The 16,943-nt window shown below is 38.5% G+C and overlaps 1 protein-coding gene across 1 annotated transcript in view; it reads right to left on the bottom strand.

Annotated features, from left to right (window-relative positions):
- Positions 1–2,007: 2,007 nt before the first annotated feature.
- LOC128688864 (serine-rich adhesin for platelets-like) overlaps positions 2,008–16,943 on the bottom strand; it is a gene marked incomplete at its 3' end in the record, with an annotated part of 127,912 nt that continues 112,976 nt past the window's right edge. The window contains 4 exon segments of the mRNA XM_053776877.2: positions 2,008–2,139; positions 4,699–5,325; positions 7,712–7,856; positions 9,790–10,337. Coding sequence (XP_053632852.2) covers positions 2,008–2,139; positions 4,699–5,325; positions 7,712–7,856; positions 9,790–10,337 — 1,452 coding nt within the window.

Consider the following 16,943-nt stretch of genomic DNA (forward strand, 5'->3'; position numbering starts at 1 on the left):
ACATCATACCTTGTATATTTATTTATCCTCTTTTTCATAAAATATGTATTACTTATTACCAAATTTCTTTCTACACATATATATATATATATTTTTTCAACAAGTCGGTCGTCTCCCACCGAGGCAGGGTGACCCAAAAAAAAGAAAGAAAATCCCCAAAAAGAAAATACTTTCATCATCATTCAACACTTTCACCACACTCACACATTATCACTGCTTTTGCAGAGGTGCTCAGAATATAACAGTTCAGAAGCATATACGTATAGAGATACACAACATATCCCTCCAAACTGCCAATATCCCAAACCCCTCCTTTAAAGTGCAGGCATTGTACTTCCCATTTCCAAGACTCAAGTCCGACTATATGAAAATAATATATATATATATATATATATATATATATATATATATATATATATATATATATATATATATATATATATATATATATATATATATATATATATATATATATATATATATATATATATATATATATATATATATATATATATATATATATATATATATATATATATATATATATATATATATATATATATATATATATATATATATATATATATATATATATATATATATATATATATATATATATATATATATATATATATATATATATATTTTCTTTTTTCAACAAGTCGGCCGTCTCCCACCGAGGCAGGGTGACCCAAAAAAAAGAAAGAAAATCCCCAAAAAGAAAATACTTTCATCATCATTCAACACTTTCACCACACTCACACATTATCACTGCTTTTGCAGAGGTGCTCAGAATACAACAGTTTAGAAGCATATATGTATAGAGATACACAACATATCCCTCCAAACTGCCAATATCCCAAACCCCTCCTTTAAAGTGCAGGCATTGTACTTCCCATTTCCAGGACTCAAGTCCACACCACCTCCTAATTTCCACAGTATGAATTCTGCATAATATTTAGGTTGGTAGACAGCAACCACCCAGGGCTGTTTAGGTAGTCTGGTTATTTAGAGGTTGGAACACAGCAGAATGACTTGGAAAGCATAAAAATCTGTAGCACAAGGAAGGGTAGGGGTCATCCTAGAAAAGGCTGGAGGGAGGGGAAGGGTAAAGAAGGTTTTGTGGTCAAGGGGCTTGGACTTCCAGTAAGAGTGTGAGAGCTTGTTACATAGGAGTGAATGGAGATTAATGCTTTTTTGGGACTTGATGAGCTGTTGGAGTGAGCAGGGTAATATTTTGTGAAGGGATTCAGGAAAACCAATTAGCTGGACTTGAATCCTGGAGGTGGGAAGTACAATGCCTGCATTTTAATCCTTAAACAGTCCAAACGCATATATACATTCTCTCGCATAGCGCCCCAAATTTTTTGAGGAAAAAAAAAAATCATTTTTGTTTTTTTCAATAGGAAAAAAGAGCATATGATACCCAGGTGTCTCCAATTTTTTTTCATATGGCGCACACCCATTCTCTCATGTCTAGGTGACACAGGCTTATTGTGCTAATGTTGAATGAATGACAAAGGAAACATATATATACGTTTGGGGCGCTATGCGAGAGAACGTTCATATACGTTTGGACCATTTTAAGGGTTAAAGGAGGGGTTAGGAATATTGGCTGTTTGGAGCGACGTCTAAACTGTTATATCTGAGCGCCTCTACAAAGACAGTGATTATGTATTAATGATGGTGAAAGCATCAATCAATGACAAAAGCTTTTTTTCTTTCTTTTTGGGTCACCCTGCCTCGGTGGGAAAAGGCCAATGTGTTAAAAAAAATTAATTAAAAATTCAATTTCCTGGTTATGCAAAGAAATTTAAGCACTAGAGCTTCAAACTACTTAACACTTTGAACTGTTGTATAACTGAAGCAAGATTGACTGGTTGCTAAGTTTCATATTATTCTACATTAGGTATTAAGTGATACAAGAATATGCATTTATAATGATGGTTAACTACCTAAGAATATGTAAAAGTGAGATAGAGAATAAAAACATGATCAAACACCCACCCTATAAAGTTCTTCATCTGGCATAGTAAATAATGTTGTAGCAAGTCTCTGTCCTATTATGGGGTCAGCAACATGACCAGGAATTGTCATGTTAGACTGACCCTGAGCCACTTCTAATGCAAGGCGATCCTCCTGTAGGTGTAAGAAAGTGGTATAATTCAGAACACATCAAGTGTACAAAATAAAACAACTTTTGGATCTCAATAAACATGGTGATAGCAAAATGACTTAAAGGACTAGAATGTTAAAATAATGGTAAAAGCCTTCAAAACTATTGGAAAGTTTGACTTATTTCCAATATACAGTATTCAAATGAGATGCCTAGGTAATGCAGTCTTAATATTTTATACAGAACCCTACACTGTACAGAACCTGTTTTTAATTCTAGGGATTACTACCCCCCATGACTCAAGTCAGTTTCAAATCAGGCTTCCTGGTTGATAATCTGATAAGTCAGGCTGTTGATGATGGCTGCATGCATCCCAAAGCCTGGTTGATCAGGATTTAAGTCAAGGATCTTATCAAGTTCCTTTTTAAAGTCAGTTATGGATCTGATGGTAATTTCTCATATATGATGGGAGGGTGTTGAAAAGTCTTGAACCCTTTACACCTGTTAGATTATCCTTTAGTGTACTCATTGCACACCTGCTTTTCATAATGGGGAAGGGGAATACTTATGCCTGGATTCTAGGGAGTACAGCTTTAAGACCTCGAGGCTTTTCCAATAATTTAGTTGACTGAACTGATACAGGTAGTGAAACTTTTCTGTACAGCAATTTTCCAATCTAGAGAGAGAACAAGAATGTCTTGAATATGAGTGACACTCTGCAGTCTGTATTATAATAACTTTAGTGTGAAAGTCATGACATGCTTATGCCAAAATCAGCATTTTTATTATTATAATCAAGGGAGAAGCGCTAAACCCGGAGGATTATACAGCGCCTGGGGGGGGGGGGATGTGGAAGGCATTCAGGCTTAATTCGGAGAACTGGAGCACAGATCCAATTCCCTAAATCAAAAGCCCCTCACCAACATCAAGGAACCTTCCTTGAGGGGGCCAAAATCAGCAGAGATATACATGTATTGACAAACATGCACTATAGACTTAGAGAAATATGTATTTCTTGATTATATTTCATGTCTGATTTAGGTAGTAGGTTGGTAGACAGCAACCGCCCAGGGAGGTACTACCGTCCTGCCAAGTGAGTGTAAAACGAAAGCCTGTAATTGTTTTACATGATGGTAGGATTGCTGGTGTCCTTTTTTCTGTCTCATGAACATGCAAGATTTCAGGTACGTCTTGCTACTTCTGCTTACACTTAGGTCACACTACACATACATGTACAAGCATATGTATACACACCCCTCTGGGTTTTCTTCTATTTTCTTACTAGCTCTTGTTCTTGTTTATTTCCTCTTATCTCCATGGGGAAGTGGAACAGAATTCTTCCTCCGTAAGCTATGCGTGTTGTAAGAGGCGACTAAAATGCCAGGAGCAAGGGGCTAGTAACCCCTTCTCCTGTATATATTACTAAATGTGAAAGGAGAAACTTTTGTTTTTCCTTTTGGGCCACCCTGCCTTGGTGGGATACGGCCGATGTGTTGAAAGAAAGAAAGATTTCATGTCTGAACAAAAATATGAAAATATATTTCCTAGACCTCCATGAATATTCAACAACAGAGTACTAATTAAAAATGTGCACATCACAGTAAGAAATACAGTAAATTGTACTGTAAAAAAAAATTAAACACCCAGAGACTTCCTGTGCCCAAATCTCTTTTTTCTCTGGATAATTTTGTTTATGGATTCAATGGTAACACAAGACAAAATTTAAAGATATGGCAACAAACATAAAATGAGCCCAAACATGGAAAAAAATTATATGGGCAGCACTTAGCACATTTACCTTGATGGAAGCCTTTTCATTGTTAGGTGTCAACTTATGTGGTAGGTATAGGGGTATAGAACTACAGGAAAATGTTTAGTTAAAAAATACAAGTAGACTTATGCACCAGAATTAAATAAAAATTATTTCTTGCCTAAATACATATATTTTTTTTTTTTTTCAACAAGTCGGCCGTCTCCCACCGAGGCAGGGTGACCCAAAAAAAAGAAAGAAAATCCCCAAAAAGAAAATACTTTCATCATCATTCAACACTTTCACCACACTCGCACATTATCACTGTTTTTGCAGAGGTGCTCAAAATACAACAGTTTAGAAGCATACACATATAAAGATACACAACATATGCCACCTTATAATTCTTATGAATTCTTCTATCCCACATGATGCTTAAATAATACAGAACACCTGCATGAAAACAGTTGGAAGACAAAATTTAGCTTGCATTACCAACTTAACCAAATATCCACCACAATGTACAGTATCATATAGTAGCTACACTGTAATTGCAGATTTCCACACTAATGTATCTACATAGAATGTAATTCTATGAAGTTTTTCGAGGGATGAGATACCTGTAGTAGAATTCAGAGAGCTAAATAAATTAAAAGATGAGAAAAAATAGGATAAATATACACAATACACAAATAACCCGCACATAAAAGAGAGAAGCTTACGACGACATTTCGGTCCGACTTGGACCATTGACAAAGTCACATTAAAAGTAAGATAAGAAGAAAATTAGGATAGTTAAATATATTAAATGAAGCATATTAGAAAAACTTACCTCTTCTTTAAATTTTGATGTATCCACTTTAACAGGAATGTAGAGAATGGGTAGCTGTCTGTCTGCCCTGTAACTACAATTATACAACCTCTTCCTTTCTTCTGGGCTTAAATGCTTTCGGGAAGAATGTTTCCTTTTATGACGAGTTTCTCTTGCAATCTCTGAATCATTCTCTGGCCGGAAAATTTGAGGCTCAGGTTTGAGGGCAGCTATATGCTTGTATTTAGGTCTTGTGCCTGTAACAAACTGGTCCTGGCTCCCTCCATTCCCTTGACTTCTATGAATCGTTAGAGTCTGTTGAATGTCTTTTTCCTCGACACCTCCCTCTTCAAGCATTTTTTGTCCAATCATCGTCAATTCTTCCCATCTTACACCACCAATTATATCATTTCGTTGTGAAAAACAACCTATGTTTTTTTCCCCTTCTTGTTTATCCTTTGTTCCATGTGTACTTTTCCGTGTATCACTCGCATGAGCACTATGAGTGTCACCACTATCATTGTTGTTATTGCTATCATCATTAACATTATTATTGTTGTTATTTGAGGTCACGCTAATAATGGACTGATGTAACGGAGGATCTTCTTGGCCCTCTGGTGGTGCTCTCTCACTCATTGCAGGACTTGACTGAAAAACAAATACAGATGTAGTTACAGAAAATTATTTTTATTTTTATTAACACACTGGCCGATTCCCACCAAGGCAGGGTGGCCCGAAAAAGAAAAACTTTCACCATCATTCACTCCATCACTGTCTTGCCAGAAGGGTGCTTTACACTCCAGTTTTTAAACTGCAACATTAACACCCCTCCTTCAGAGTGCAGGCACTGTACTTCCCATCTCCAGGACTCAAGTCCGGCCTGCCGGTTTCCCTGAACCCCTTCATAAAAGTTACTTTGCTCACACTCCAACAGCACGTCAAGTATTAAAAACCATTTGTCTCCATTCACTCCTACCAAACACGCTTACGCATGCCTGCTGGAAGTCCAAGCCCCTCGCACACAAAACCTCCTTTACCCCCTCCCTCCAACCTTTCCTAGGCCGACCCCTACCCTGCCTTCCTTCCACTACAGACTGATACACTCTTGAAGTCATTCTGTTTCGCTCCATTCTCTCTACATGTCCGAACCACCTCAACAACCCTTCCTCAGCCCTCTGGACAACAGTTTTGGTAATCCCGCACCTCCTCCTAACTTCCATTATATTCACACCACACATTGCTCTCAGACATGACATCTCCACTGCCTCCAGCCTTCTCCTCGCTGCAACATTCATCACCCATGCTTCACACCCATATAAGAGCAATGGTAAAACCATACTCTCATACATTCCCCTCTTTGCCTCCAAGGACAAAGTTCTTTGTCTCCACAGACTCCTAAGTGCACCGCTCACACTTTTCCCCTCATCAATTCTAAGATTCACCTCATCTTTCATAGACCCATCCGCTGACACGTCCACTCCCAAATATCTGAATACATTCACCTCCTCCATACTCTCTCCCTCCAATCTGATATCCAATCTTTCATCACCTAATCTTTTTGTTATCCTCATAACCTTACTCTATCCTGTATTCACTTTTAATTTTCTTCTTTTGCACACCCTACCAAATTCAACCACCAACCTCTGCAACTTCTCTTCAGAATCTCCCAAGAGCAGTGTCATCAGCAAAGAGCAACTGTGACAACTCCCTCTTTATGTGTGATTCTTTATCTTTTAACTCCACGCCTCTTGCCAAGACCCTCGCATTTACTTCTCTTACAACCCCATCTATAAATATATTAAACAACCACGGTGACATCACACATCCTTGTTTAAGGCCTACTTTTACTGCGAAATAATCTCCCTCTTTCCTACATACTCTAATTTGAGCCTCACTATCCTCGTAAAAACTCTTCACTGCTTTCAGTAACCTACCTCCTACACCATACACCTGCAACATCTGCCACATTGCCCCCCTATCCACCCTGTCATACGCCTTTTCCAAATCCATAAATGCCACAAAAACCTCTTTAGCCTTATCTAAATACTGTTCAATCATATGTTTCACTGTAAACACCTGGTCCACACACCCCCTTCCTTTCCTAAAGCCTCCTTGTTTATCTGCTATCCTATTCTCTGTCTTACTCTTAATTCTTTCAATAATAACTCTACCATACACTTTACCAGGTATACTCAACAGACTTATCCCCCTATAATTCTTGCACTCTCTTTTGTCCCCTTTGCCTTTATACAAAGGAACTATGCATGCTCTCTGCCAATCCCTAGGTACCTTACCCTCTTCCATACATTTATTAAATAATTGCACCAACCACTCCAAAACTATATCCCCACCTGCTTTTAACATTTCTATCTTTATCCCATCAATCCCGAATTAACAAAAATAAATTAACAAAAATAAAATAAAATTATATCAAATAATAAATCATTATAGTAAATATAAATAGGATACAAATATAAGATAAATTTTTAGAACTTTGCTATGCAGTATTTTAAACTGACAAAAATCCTTAAGGTATTCTCCAGCCTGTGGTGGGTGGCAGTAATGGGTTTCAGTGGCAGTGGTGGGTGGCAGTGGCAGTGGTGGGTGGCAGTGGCAGTGGTGGGTGGCAGTTGCAGTGGTGGGTGGCAGTGGCAGTGGTGGGTGGCAGTGACAGCGGTGGGTGATAGTGTCAGAGGCAGCAGTGGTGAGAGCAACAGGAATACTGCAACATGATGTAGATGAATGGTTCAGAGAACCGACATGTTGATAAATTAGACACATGTGCAACTCTTGGGTATCTTTATTGAGGAAACGTTTCGCCACACAGTATTCTATTCAAGATTGATGGACTGAACACATCAACTCAAGGTTGAGGGACTGATTACCTCATTCTCCTCCTGTTCTTCAAGTTTCTCTTACGTATGGACTGATGAAGCCACTGTGTGGCAAAACGTTTCCTCAATAAAGATACCCAAGAGTTGCACATGTGTCTAATTTATCAACTGCAACATGATAAACAGCAGCTACAACTCACCTGATCAAGACTGGTAAAAAGTTCCTCCAATGCTAATGAAACAGGTAGTAGGCCTTGGTCTCTCAGGTTAGACAGCAAGTCCCTCAGGTCACTTAGATCACGGATCTCAGTTCCTTTAGATAGGTCACCACACAAGCTGAGTCGACTACAACAAAAGAAAGAAGAAAAATAAATAAATCCTTACAACAGTGTTGGAAAACAAATCCATAACATACATTGATGAGGGAAACAAAACATTAGCTATTTATATACACAACCAAAAATCAAGTATTCATCCATCTGCCAACACATTCATATCGCTGATGCCTCCTTGTTTATTATGGCTGTTTCAATTCAGGCCTCCGTGTAAGGGGATGCTGGTGAAAGGCTCTTCAGCTTCAGAAATGGAACTCCCCTCCCCTCTCTTGAACCAAACCTGATTACCCCCCTTCCTCCAATTCCCTAGGTGTTGCAATGCCCATGAGTATAATAATAACTCTGTTCAGGTCTAAGTTGCCCTATCAAGGTATAAATTCAAGAAGAAGAAGAACAAGAACAAGAAGAAGAACAAGAAGAACAAGAAGAAGAACAAGAAGAAGAAGAACAAGAACAAGAAGAAGAAGAAGAAGAAGAACAAGAAGAACAAGAACAAGAAGAACAAGAAGAACAAGAAGAAGAAGAAGAAGAAGAAGAACAAGAAGAAGAAGAAGAAGAAGAAGAAGAAGAACAAGAAGAACAAGAAGAACAAGAAGAACAAGAAGAACAAGAAGAACAAGAACAAGAAGAAGAAGAAGAAGAAGAAGAAGAAGAAGAAGAAGAAGAAGAAGAAGAAGAAGAAGAAGAAGAAGAAGAAGAAGAAGAAGAAGAAGAAGAAGAAGAAGAAGAAGAAGAAGAAGAAGAAGAAGAAGAAGAAGAAGAAGAAGAAGAAGAAGAAGAAGAAGAAGCTGAAGCTGTGGACCATAGAAGCACATCAGGCCAGCCTTCTCAATTTACATTGCAATCAGCATATTGTATACAAAGTTTCCTTCACAGAATCAAAGCTTTTATGTTCATTCTCAAAGCACCAGATGGCTCTCCTGTTATCCAAATCTATAGACTGTTCATCCTGCCATTTGGAGGCTGGCAGAAGAGAACAAATACACTCTTTTTCCTGGGACACTATGTATTACATGCCTTGCTGAAATGCATCACATCCATAGGTAAATCTTGTACACAGATACAGCATTGTCCTAAGTTAAGAATAGATGTCAAACAATGTAGGACCCTCAAGCTTGTATGGGTATCAGAGGACATCCTTGTAAAAGGCTGTTCTGTTTTCAATCATTCTCTATGTGGATGGCTTGTTTGGGATACTTTTGCAACCAACAGATATTGTCTAATATTTCCAAATCGACTGACCCAGTGGATTTTGCTCCACAATTCTGATGTCAATTATATAGAGGCTCATTTTATGGAACTGCTGGGAAGTTGTATCTGGCAACTTACAGATAAGTATAATAACTAGATTATGATTTTAATTTTTTCTACCAAAACTCTGACTACATCATTCGTGGTGCTAAGTAGCACAGTGGAAGCTAACATCAACTTAGAGATATATGTTAGAGCATTTTTAAAATAATAATATTATTATTATTATTATTAATGTTCATGGAAAAGTGCTAAACCCATACAGGTCATGCAATGCCTGAGGCATGGGAGGTAATCAGGGTTGATTAAAGGAAGGTTTGGTTTGGATAGCTCTAACTCCTTGAGTCAAGAACCCTTCACAAGCATCAAAGTACATCATCGATGAAAGGAAAGCATTTTATACATCATGATTTCAAAAGCATTTTATAACACATGATTTCTAAAACAAATATGATAACTAGATCATGTCAACCAACAAAGTATAAAAGAAACACATGTTGTAGCTCAATATTTGGAAATCTGGTTACATAAACGCAACTAGATAGAGAAATTAATATGTAGAGGCAAACTCAGCTAAGCAATATGTGCACACACACATGCCCTGCATAAATTTGCCATAGCAATGCCATAATTATAGTTACAAAAATGTACAAATGAACCATACACAATTTTAAAACTGTGTATATACTTACTTGTGAATATTTCTGGTGTGTCCTTCTACATCTGTCACATCAGTGAAGGAGACCCTTTTCTCGGTGTTTTTGGAGGACGGTAGATGACGATGAACAACACCCTCATTCTCCCTATTATCTTTCTCTTGCTTGCTAACTTGATTCTCAGTACACTTTCTGGATTCCATATCTCTGTCAAACTGCTCATTATTATGCATAAATTTCTCTTGGCTTGCATCTTGTAGTGTTTTCTCCGTACATCTTATGTTGTTTTCTATACTACTCTCAACTTTGGAAATGTTAGTAACATATTTGTCAAAATTATCACAGTTCTTTTTTGGTATTTCCCCACCATGGAATACATCAGCTCTAATGTCCAATGGAATGGTATCAAGACTTTCAAGCAGGACTCTTTGGTTACAAGCTGCAGCATAAGGAGGAAGCTGGTCCTTCACAGCAGGAGCCTTAACAGTGGCAGCCACTTCCAATTCGACAGGTGTTGTGCCGCCTGATGGCACACATGATGAGCTCTGCGATGAGGACCTGCTACCTCTTTTTTTTCTGGATGCCTTTTTGGAAAAAGTAGATTTCATGTAGCTAAGCATCTTCAAGTGGCAAGCTGACAATACAAGATGCAAAAACTACTGCAGATGTACCTCAGATGTTATCTCTATGACTCCACAGAGATAAGATAAAATAGTCTAAGGAACACAGTAATTGGTATGATACACATGCAAAAAAATATGGACTATAATATTAAAATATACACTTTTGAATATCTATTACATTAATATATTTTGACATCTTCATGGGAATAAAGTATGAAAGATATATATATACACAATGTAAGAGAGGAAAAGAGTAAGAGGGGAAAAAGAGTGAAAATGAAAATCAGATCAACTAAAAATATGAAATTTATATCTCATCTCCATCTCCTCTTTAGTTCACTTTAGACTTGATTTGCATAATGTTAATTCAGAAAATATGATTAGTGTGTTAATTTGTCATCCATTTCCACACAGTACAGTACTTCATTATTATTATAATCAAAAAGAAGCGCTAAGCCACAAGGACTATACAGTACTTCAAATTATGTCTAAATGTGAATATTAACTTATTGTTAATGAGTGGTTGTCTAATGAGTCTACATTATGTGGCAGCAGGCAAAACTTATTATTCCATTAAAGTTACTAAGTTTCAAGAGTAAGAAGAAATAGTAAGGAAACTCAGACTGACCTCTTTCTTTCTACTATGACAACCTCGTAGTGTGTTTAATACAGATGATCTGCTGCTGAACACCATTACAGTCAGTAATTTATAAAGTACAGATAAATCCCTCAACAGTGCCAGTTGTAAACATTGTGTGGGGCAGGGCTCTGGTAATACAATGACAAGTTTCACTGGTTTAAGAAGTCTGAGGTCTTTATCAGGCCAAAACATATACTACACTATATCTTGCATCATAAAAAGCTTCATGATTGAACTGTGCCTGCTAAAGTTACAGGGGTAGTTATCCCCATAGTAATTACATACCTGCTTGTACTGTAGTTATATAAACTAAAAAATTCACAAAGTCCTATTTTTTGTATTTAATCTAGTTTATGGCTAGGCATGCCGATGAAATACTTTCAAGGCAACATTTATGAAGGAATTCAGGGTAAAGCATTTAACCCGTAAACGGTCCAAACGTATATATACGTTTTTTCAACATTTGAAAGTATGTAAAAAAAGTAGATCTTTTTGTTTTTTTATATTTGAAAATGTGTAAAAAAACTTTGATCTACTGTTTTTTTTGTTATATTTGAAAATATGTAAAAAAACATAGATCTAATTTTGAAGCACTACACATGTGAACGTAGATCTGCTTGGACCGTTTACTGGTTAAGTGAACTTGAGTCCAAGAGGTTGGAAGCATAGTTCCTGCATTCTGAAGGGAGGGAGGGTTATATGAATTGAGATGTCTGCATGTTTCTGGCAGGCAACTACTGAGTGATGCTGCGTTTTTTCTGAGGGGTTGGGGGAGGTAAAGGAATTCATCCTACCTTAGTGAGGGATGGCCAGAGTTCATTTTTTTTTTTTAACACACTGATCATCTCTCACTGAGGTGGGGTGACCCAAAAAAGAAACACTTTTACCATTCATTTACTTCATCACTGTCTTGCCAAAAATGTGAGGACACTACAGTTCAGATGCCATTACGTATTGTTACGGGCATTATTATTATTACTATTTTTTTTTCAACACGTTGGTCGTCTCCCACCAAGGCAGGGTGACCTAAAAAGAAAGAAAATCCCCAAAAAGAAAATACTTTCATCATCATTCAACACTCACTTCACTCACACATAATCACTGTCTTTGCAGAGGCATTCAGATACGACAGTTTACAAGTCCCTCCAAACTGCCAATATCCCAAACCCCTCCTTTAAAGTGCAGGCACTGTACTTCCCATTTCCAGGACTCTGAGTCCGGCTAATCGGTTTCCCTGAATCCTTTCACAAAATATTTCCCTGCTCACACTCCAACAGACTGTCAAGTCCCAAAAAACCATTCATCTCCATTCATTCCTATCTAACATGCTCATGCATGCCTGCTGGAAATCCAAGCCCCTCACCCACAAAACCTTTACCCCCTCCCTCCAACCTTTTCGAGGATGACCCCTACCCAAGACATTCTACTTTGATCCATTCCCTCTAAATGACCAAACCACCTCAACAACCCCTCTTCATCCCTGACTAATACTTTTAGTAACTCCACACTTCCTCCCAATTTCTACACTCCGAATTCTCTGCATAATATTTACACCACACATTGCCCATAGACACGACATCTCCCCTTCCTCCAACCGGCTCCTCGCTGCAGCATTTACAACCCAAGCTTCACACCCATACAAGAGTGTTGGTACCACTATACTCTCGTACATTCCCTTCTTTGCCTCCATGAATCATGTTTTTTGTCTCCACAGGTACCTCAATGGACCACACACCTTTTTTCCTCCATCAATTCTATGGTTAACCTCGTCCTTCATAAACTTACCTGCTGACAGGTGGGTTTATGAAGGACGAGGCTAACATTCACTTCTTCCATACTCTCTCCCTCCAATGTGATATCCAATTTTTCTTTACCTAACTCATTTATCTATATTCATTTTCATCTTTCTTCCTTTATACATGTACATTTTGACTGTATAAACCTCACTACATTTAACTATGCCCCGTAGGGCCACATCAATCATCTCCAAAAATTTCTAAATCAGCAAGCAATAACTACTACAATGTACAGTATCAAAAACTATTATTTTTGGACAACTAATAAATTATAAAAACTGGTTTGGTCTTTTGGGTCAGAAGAATATAACACTATTTTTCCCATACATTCTTCAGTACACATCTCGATTTTACGTAAAGTGCCAATTTTTATGAATGTGACCCATGCGATATTTAGAAGTTTACTGTACTGCAAAAGAATATTACAGTTGGGAATGTCAATTTCTCAAGAAAATTCCTGGAGGGTACCTATAATAGAAAAGCCCCTTTAACATAATATTTAAACATCTATTTCATGCTTCTAGCTTCTATTTTCCCATGTGCCATTATGTATGCCTTCAATCTTTCTCGAGGATGTTGATTACCAGTACAATACCATCCTGTACATTCTTCTTATAAGACTATGAGTTAGCTGTTAAATGTCCAAACCACTCACATACAGTACATTTATGAAATGACCCAATACCATTAACATTTTCATTTTTTTTTTTTTCAACAAGTCGGCCGTCTCCCACCGAGGCAGGGTGACCCAAAAAAGAAAGAAAATCCCCAAAAAGAAAATACTTTCATCATCATTCAACACTTTCACCACACTCACACATTATCACTGTTTTTGCAGAGGTGCTCAGAATACAACAGTTTAGAAGCATACACATATCAAGATACACAACATATCCCTCCAAACTGCCAATATCCCAAACCCCTCCTTTAAAGTGCAGGCATTGTACTTCCCATTTCCAGGACTCAAGTCCGACTATATGAAAATAACCGGTTTCCCTGAATCCCTTCACTAAATATTACCCTGCTCACACTCCAACAGATCGTCAGGTCCCAAGTACCATTCGTCTCCATTCACTCCTATCTAGCACGCTCACGCACGCTTGCTGGAAGTCCAAGCCCCTCGCCCACAAAACCTCCTTTACCCCCTCTCTCCAACCCTTTCGAGGATGACCCCTACCTCGTCTTCCTTCCCTATAGATTTATATGCTTTCCATGTCATTCTACTTTGATCCATTCTCTCTAAATGACCAAACCACCTCAACAACCCCTCTTCTGCCCTCTGACTAATACTTTTATTAACTCCACACCTTTTCCTAATTTCAACACTCCGAATTTTCTGCATAATATTTACACCACACATTGCCCTTAAACAGGACATCTCCACTGCCTCCAACCATCTCCTCGCTGCTGCATTTACCACCCAAGCTTCACACACATATAAGAGTGTTGGTACTACTATACTTTCATACATTCCCTTCTTTGCCTCCATAGATAACATATTTTGACTCTACATATACCTCAACGCACCACTCACCTTTTTTCCCTCATCAATTCTATGATTAACCTCATCCTTCATAAATCCATCCGCCGACACGTCAACTCCCAAGTACAGTGGACCCCCGCATAACGACATTAATCCGTTCCTGAGAGCTCATTGTTATGCGAAATTATCGTTATGTGAATGAATTTTCCCCATACGAAATAATGGAAATCAAATTAATCCGTGCAAGACACCCCAAAGTATGAAAAAAAATTTTTTTACCACATGAAATATTAATTTTAATACACACAAACTGAAAAAGACATGCACAGTTACATGACACTTACCTTTATTGAAGATCTGGTGATGACTGATGGGATGGGAGGAGGAGAGAGTCTTAGTGTTTAGAAGGGGAATTCCTTTCCATTAAGACTTGAGGTGTCAAGTCCTTTTCCGGGGTTACTTCCCTTCTTCTTTTAATGCCACTAGGACCAGCTTCAGAGTCACTGGACTTCTGTCGCACAACATATCTGTCCATAGAGGCCTGTAACTCCCGTTCCTTTATGACTTTCCTAAAGTGTTTCACAACATTGTCAGTGTAATAGTCACCAGCACGGCTTGCAATAGCTGTGTTAGGGTGATTGTCATCAAAAAAGGTTTGCACTTTAAGCCACATTGCACACATTTCCTTAATCTTTGAAGTTGGCAACTTCTTCAATTTCTCTCTCCCCTCCTCCGAAGCAGTTTCCTCAGGTGTGGCCTCATGCTGATTAAGATGATCTAGCAGCTCATCAGTGGTTAGTTCTTCATTGTCCTCCTCCACCAACTCTTCCACATCCTCCCCACTAACCTCCAACCCCAAGGACTTCCCCAAAGTCACAATGGATTCCTCAACTGGCATAGGATTCCCAGGGTTAGCCTCAAACCCTTCAAAATCCCTTTGGTCTACACATTCTGGCCACAGTTTCTTCCAAGCAGAGTTCAAGGTCCTCTTAGTCACTCCCTCCCAAGCCTTACCTATAAGGTTTACACAACTGAGGATATTAAAGTGCTCTCTCCAAAACTCTCTTAGAGTCAACTGAGTTTCTGAGGTCACTACAAAGCACCTTTCAAACAGGGCTTTTGTGTACAGTTTTTTGAAGTATGCAATAACCTGCTGGTCCATGGGCTGCAGGAGAGGAGTGGTATTAGGAGGCAAAAACTTCACCTTAATGAAGCTCATGTCCCCACAAAGTCGCTCTGCCACGTCTGTAGGATGACCAGGGGCATTGTCTAACACCAGGAGGCACTTAAGGTCTAATTTCTTTTCAGTTAGGTAATTTTTCACATTGGGGGCAAATGCTTGGTGTAACCAGTCACAGAAAAAGTCCCTAGTGACCCATGCCTTACTGTTTGCCCTCCACAGCACACACAAATTAGCCTTGAGGATATTCTTTTGCCTGAACGCTCTGGGAGTTTCAGAGTGATACACTAATAAAGGCTTCACTTTGCAATCACCACTAGCATTGGAACACATGAGAAGAGTAAGCCTGTCTTTCATAGACTTATGTCCTGGGAGAGCCTTTTCCTCCTAAGTAATGTAGGTCCTGCTTGGCATTTTCTTCCAAAACAGGCCTGTTTCGTCACAATTAAACACTTGTTCAGGTTTCAGTCCTTCACTGTCTATGTACTCCTTGAATTCCTGCACATATTTTTCAGCTGCTTTGTGGTCCGAACTGGCAGCCTCACCATGCCTTATCACACTATGTATGCCACTACGCTTCTTAAATCTCTCAAACCAACCTTTGCTGGCCTTAAATTCACTCACATCATCACTAGTTGCAGGCATTTTTTTAATTAAATCCTCATGCAACTTCCTAGCCTATTCACTTATGATCATTTGAGAGATGCTATCTCCTGCTATCTGTTTTTCATTTATCCACACCAATAAGAGTCTTTCAACATCTTCTATCACTTGCGATCTCTGTTTCGAAAACACAGTTGAACCTTCGGCAAGAACAGCTTCCTTGATTGCCGTTTTCTTGGACACAATAGTAGCGATGGCTGATTGGGGTTTACTATACAACCTGGCCAGCTCGGAAACACGCACTCCACTTTCATACTTAGCAATGATCTCTTTCTTCATCTCTATAGTAATTCTCACCCTTATTCCTGTAGGGTTGGCACTAGCTTTCTTGGGGCCCATGGTCACTTATTTTGCAGATAAAATCACCAAAAACACTGTAATAATATGAAATGTTCCGATTGTATGCTTGGATGTTACCGCAGAGGCTGGCTGGTAAACAATGCCACCGGCAGAACATGTGAGGCTGGCTCAGGCCGCACATTAGACGCGTCTCGGATGAATAGCGTTGAGCGGGTTTTTTAGCGGTATGCGAGGCAAAATCTTAGCAATAAAATGTATCGGTATGAGGATTTAACATTATGTGATGCCAACGGTATGCGGGGGTCCACTGTATCTGAAAACATTCACTTCTTCCATACTCCTCCTCCCCAATTTGATATCCAATTTTTCTTTATCTAAATCATTTGATACCCTCATCACCTTACTCTTTTCTATGTTCACTTTCAACTTTCTACCTTTACACACATTCCCAAACTCATCCACTAACCTTTGCAATTTTTCTTTAGAATCTCCCATAAGCACAGTA

The sequence above is a fragment of the Cherax quadricarinatus genome, chromosome 16, assembly GCF_038502225.1.
Source record: "Cherax quadricarinatus isolate ZL_2023a chromosome 16, ASM3850222v1, whole genome shotgun sequence".
In the NCBI taxonomy this organism is placed as follows: Eukaryota; Metazoa; Arthropoda; class Malacostraca; order Decapoda; family Parastacidae; genus Cherax; species Cherax quadricarinatus.